This window comes from Lutjanus erythropterus, chromosome 16, assembly GCF_056507025.1.
Source record: "Lutjanus erythropterus isolate fLutEry1 chromosome 16, fLutEry1.hap2, whole genome shotgun sequence".
NCBI lineage: Eukaryota > Metazoa > Chordata > Actinopteri > Lutjaniformes > Lutjanidae > Lutjanus > Lutjanus erythropterus.
In genome coordinates, this window is record NC_139332.1 from 18,156,618 (window position 1) to 18,162,617 (window position 6,000).

At 42.8% G+C, this 6,000-nt stretch overlaps 1 protein-coding gene across 1 annotated transcript in view; it reads right to left on the bottom strand.

The window, feature by feature from the left end:
• Nucleotides 1–5,698, bottom strand: part of gabbr2 (gamma-aminobutyric acid (GABA) B receptor, 2) — a 230,227-nt gene extending 224,529 nt beyond the window's left edge. Inside the window, exon 1 of the mRNA XM_084739199.1 lies at nt 4,673–5,698. Coding sequence (XP_084595325.1) covers nt 4,673–4,993 — 321 coding nt within the window. The 5' untranslated portion in view covers nt 4,994–5,698. The remainder of the gene's footprint in view (nt 1–4,672) is intronic.
• Between the last annotated feature and the right edge of the window lie 302 nt (nt 5,699–6,000).

The following is a 6,000-nucleotide window of genomic DNA, read 5'->3' on the forward strand; positions in this document are numbered from 1 at the left end:
CTGCTACAATGTCTACAGTATATTACTGTTATTTTAGAACTCTTAAAAATAAGGGCTCAAAAATGGTTCTTCCTGGGGGTCTGAGGTTATAATCAAAACCATTTGCTTCTGAATATCTTTTTTAAGAGAAGGCTTCTTTGTAAGACTAAGGATTCAATGAAGAACCCTTTTCATCCAAAGAACCTTTAATGGAATAAAGAGTTCTTCAGAGATTGTTGAAATCCTTAAACTATTTTGTCAGGGGTTCTTTGTAGCATCATATAAAAGGGTTCTTGGTAGGTGGAAAGATTGTGGATAAAACCTTCAGATAAACCTTTTCCACCAACATGGAACCAGCCCTGTTCTGATTTACTCACCTAATTTTGAACCATTCGGAGCAGCAGGTGTTTTTGTTTCTTTTGTTTGTTTTTTTTACCAAAACTTAGAATCCTAAAAGGTGGTTCCAAGCTGGAACCAAAAAACAGCAGGTTTTCCTGTGGAACCAAAGTGGGAGTGTCATTACAGGTCTCTGTTGGTAATTACAGTGGTTCCACTCAAACCCGGTGAAAATGCAAGCTGGTTTGATAGATCTAGCAGCATAGCATATTTGGTGGAAGGGTTCTGGGTGGAACCATTGCACCATGAAAGGGTTCTCTGTAGAAACTCTCATGAGGGATTTTGGGTGAGTCTGGGTTCACAGATAGTATTCTCTAATAGGGATGAATAATCCTTCATTTTTCTAGTTAGCACCTTTATTTCTACGAGTGTAGCTTTGGCCTGATCAAACTAGTTCCACACTGGCTTGTATTACATCTCATCTCCAGGCGTTCCACATCTGGACATCTGCTTCTCCAATCCTCCAACAACCAGTACCTCATTCTGGTAGCACAGCCTCAGCTCTCAGGCCATTTACTCTGGGACAGCCCCCTAGTGTCTCACCATTCTCTTCATCATCACCAGCACCACCACCCAGCACCACACCAGCAGAGGATGGACTGGGCCTACCCTGTCTACTCATGGCTCCACCGACAGGGGATAAAGGGATAAAGAGCCTCTGCTCAGGGACTGATTACTTACATCTGCCAGGCTAAATCCCAGTGCTCACACATACACGCACACACACATGTGTACAAACACCACACAGGCACACACTTGGCCTGCTGCTAGCTGCAGCAGACGCACTGATGCATGTATTGTTTTCTGACATAAGCATGTGGTATGTCAGGAAGCTGTGCAGATGTGTGTGTGGGTGTGTTCAGTACTTTTATTCATGTGTAAGTAAAAGATTACAGGTCAATAAAAGCATAATGAACACATGTATTGTAAATTTGTATAAAGCACAGCCATCACTAACTTCATATTATTGCTCCTATAAACATGTCACAGGCTCTAAAAGCAATATAGTCAACACAAGAGCAATAAGCCTGTCCTGGGCAAAGGTCTAATCCACCTGTAAGTGCTGAGACACACTTCAGACCGCTTCATCTGATACAAACAAACAATAATAGTTTCTCATATCTTAAGATGTTATTGAAATCATGTTTCTCCCACTAAAGTCTCTGACTGTTTCTTTATTATTCTCTGTAAATATATAACAACAATATTGTGTTGCAGTAATATATTGCCATTTGCACTTCACAGTGCTCTCTGTGGTCCCCTGTTGACTTTAACCATGCCAGGCTGTGCCAGATGATTTGCAACAGCTTGTAAATATACTCCAAGTTGTTGGCAGGGTGTTTTTTTCTTTAAAGCCAGAGCTAAGAAGCACTGGGTAATGGTCTTCATCAATAAAATTCATCTAGTATAGTACGAAATATATATTTATAAGGTGTGCCACTAATAGAATAATGAAAAAGTACAGGTTTTGACTTTATATTAGCCTATATATAGCTGGTAGGGCTGAAATGATTACCTGTTTATCAATAAACCACAATAAAATTCCCCAAACCATTATAACCATTTCAAATTTTAATTATCATCAAAATCGTGTTTGATTATTGTGCTTTGAAAAACACTTTGAAATACTGTTCAACATCAATGAAAGGTAGCAACAGTCTCCCAGACGCAGGTGCAGCATGCAGAGTGGGTTTGTTTTCAATGAAAACATTGGCATCGCAAAGGACTTGATACCATTTCAAATCAATATGAAACTTTCAGTGTTTTGGTATTTCTTGACTATTTAAACAACCCATTTCAACAATACTGCAATGATACTGACAACCATGATGATTTTGGTCACTATAATCATGATATGACATTTTCATAACGTTTCATGTCTAATAGCAAGCATCTGTGCAGCGAGCAAAACAGAGTATTTGCTACTGAGGCAAAAGCACTGGGCGTTTTAGCACTGGCATAGAATATTTTTATTTTGACATTTCCAAAAACATGATCAGAGCATGGATTTTCAGCTGGCCAGTAGACAAAACAAATGTCAAATACCGCGGGATTGGCAGTGCCACAGTGTAATAGAGTTTAGCCTTTGACCACAAAGTCATCAAATAACACTGTTCTCATGAGTTCCCATTGATTGCCAGTATTAGAAAGCTGGCATCGCTATCAGACATTCCCAGTGAGCGGATGTCAGGCTGGCCCACTGACCTCTTGCTTCCAGCTCATCTTTCCCTCGCGGGGAATAGAAGGGGAAAAATCATAACTCTCATAAGAGCATATTAATCCCATGGTCTGAGAGCATGCTGCCTGTGAGGGCTTACCTCTGTCAACAGAGATGAGTGTGCTCTTTCACACGGGCACACCTGTGCATATACAGTAGACAGGATAAGTACTAGAAAGGGAATCCAAAGGAATTACTGCTATCTACGGCACTGGGGGAAAACATGTCTTTAAATAAGACAAATATGTCTCAACCGATATTCAGTGGTTGGAAAGTGCACTAAGTAGAAGTACTGTTAAATTCCTGATATATTACTCCACTACAAGTAAAACTACTGGTGTTACGAAAACACTTGAGAATATTCTTCTCAAAAACTACCCAGAGTATTAGTTACAGTACTTTTTAACCATTGATTTTTAATGCATTATCAATGGCAGGCATCTCCAGATCTTCAGTCTAAGTTACTCCTGTGCCAGCTGCAGCGTTTTTCCTTTGTTTTTGTTTTTTGTCATCCATACGTCATGTTTGTTGGATACAAAAAGGCACATCAAAAAGTTTGAATATAAATTTGAATGGTAATCAGGACTAAATTATGATTTTAAAAGAAACTACGATTACATAGTAGGGGTGTGACAATTTCATTATTATTTCCAAAATTGTTCAAAATGAGCTTTCAATTTCAAGAATCAAATCAAAAGGCATAATTGGGAGTTCTCCCAGTATTTGTTTTTCTCTCCTCTCCCAAATACTTACAGGGCCCGGGTTGTGTCCAAAGAAAACATAAAACAACACTTAAAAGACAACACGGCGTAGCTAACCAGCCGCCATGTCATATTTGATACCTTATGGACTATGTTTTTAAAGAAGAATTTGAAAATGTAAATAACAGTTGTCAGGGCATAAAACTAATGATGTGTTGATTGATCACATCGAACCGATTAGGAGAATTGTGACACTCCTATCACACAGTGTAATGCATATTTACATACCTGAAAAACATTCTCATACAAGTACAAATGCTGAGAAAAAATACTTGATTACAGTAATCTGTAGTTCCACCAGCATTAAAAATTATATTAATATTTTAAAAATTTAATTGGAAAGTTAGTTTCATCTTATGCAATAGATTAGTCTTGTTGACAAACTGCCAACATCCCTACATGTTGGCATGGCAACTGTATGATACAGCAGCTTTAAAACTCCTCAATTGCGCTGTGTCCTCTGAAGCACGCAAATCACTAAAAGCCTAAAAGGCCACTATAAGTGCTGTTGACTGATTCAAATAATTTGAGTGTAAACAAATAATGGAGAACACGCCCACACTGTTGGAGCTTGCAGAGATTTAGCAGCGATTAAACTTAAAGCAGGACCTCAACCGGAGGAGTGGTATATTGTCGTTGCTGTTGTTGTTATCAAATAAAAAGAGATGTTAATTTGGAGTTTGGACGCTGTGAGATGCGGCCACTTTCAAGGGTGCACGGAAGAAATCGTACATCCAATTACCGCCATCTTCAGGCACGATGAGAAGCAGCCCTTTAATCGTTAGGAGACTAATTCGTGACTAAAAATCGTTATAGCGCATACAGACTTTTTATAAAATGAGGATTAAAAAAAACAACGTGTTAATTAATTTTCCAGTTGGGTGCCATCTGTATCAGCAGACAGCCCTGCCATTCTGTTTCATCCTGAGATTGCGGTAACCATTAAAAGGTCCAGTGTGGGGAGCATAAGAGTGTGCCTTAGGAGTATCAGGGTAATGCAGTGCCTTATGATGCCATGTTATATCTAAATTCACTATCAGCTGCGAGGGTCATGAAAGGAAACGTGAAATGAGCACGAACACCGTGCTGTCATTTAGAAAAACGTGACGCTTGTGCATGAAAACACCAACAAGGCGGCTGCACATACACCAAACATAACAGAGCAGCGTTTCCCCTTGGACGCACAAATGTGTGGAGCGCTGCGGAGCAATGCGCGCCCCGCACACACACGCACACATACATACACATGTACAACTGATTTAAACACGCTCCAGGCAAGCGGCAGCAGCTTAGTGAGGGATTTACTGTGTCCGTTTACCTCGGTGTCGTAGATTTTGGTGATGAGTGAGAACGAGTACTTCCTGGACTCCCGTATGTGTTGGATGGCGAGCTGCACCGCCGGCTCGATCCCCTGGCTGATGCTGCTCATCAGGGCCGACTCGTTCATGGGCATAAGAACCATGATGGGCAAGTTCTCCCCGTCCCTGGCGAACCAGCTGTTGTCCTGTCCGTGTTTGGTGCGGTCGTTGCACACCTTGGCCAGGGCAGGGTGGTGAAATAGCAAAACAGAGAGGAGCAGGCATCCCGTCGGGAGGAACATCTCCCAGCAGCCGCTGCAGTCCCTCCGGGCTGGAGCCATGCGACCGTGCAGGGTGACCAAATCAGATCCCACCGACCGTACCCTCACCCTCACTGTTTGGGCATCGCAAAACCGGGCTCGTCCGGGATGCTCAGACGCCCGCCCGTCAAGGAAATCGTGGTTCAAAACAGAGCAGACGCGAAAGCCGCAGCAGCCCCTGCAGTGGGCAAACTGGTCGTATACGGATTATGACTGCAAACTGAGAAAAATATTTCTACTCTATAACAGTGTAAGAATATTCCAAGGGCGCAGAGATTCGCGTTGCAGAGGGAGAGCTACAGCCTCTCGGTGTCCGTCATCCAAACGATCTCCTGTCAAAACAGCACCCCCCTTTTCACCTTTAATTTGATTTCGCTACTTATCTTACAAGCACAAGAATGTCATGCCCCGAAAACAAGGAGAAGACCCTCGCAAGAGTGGACAGGAATCAATCACTTTCGTTGACAGTTGTTGCGGATACAAAAAATCACCTCCGAAGTAAATTCCCAGCCAAGAGATGGCAACTGTGGGCATCCCAGCCAAACGCAGTGCCGAATCTGACAGATTACGAAGCGATACGGAAAACAGACAAAAATCAAAGAGAGCTGATGTCGAAATCTTGACCGCAGAGGTCCGAGGGGGAGATGTCGAGAGAGTCTGCCCGTGGGACTGGGATGCTCATCTCCGATGGTGCGTCAGAGAAGCGCTGAAGCCGCTGCTGCTCGCCGTGCGCGCAAGAGGGAGCACTGAATGTGGAGGAGGAGAGGAAACGAGGGAGGGGAGGAGGAGGAGGGGGAGGAGGAGAAGGAGAGAGGGATATAACAGCCTGGTGGAAGGGCTGCATAGGCTTTATGCAGGGCAGGAAGACTCATCAGCGGCTTGACAGCCAAGAGTGATTTACTGGGCTTTTATGTTTCAAGGGACAGACGACGTTTCAGACATGCATGGAGCAGGCTAGTTAAAATATATAGGCCTGTATACACGTGTCTGTGGTCGGTTACACGTCATACAACAAGCTACATCAAACA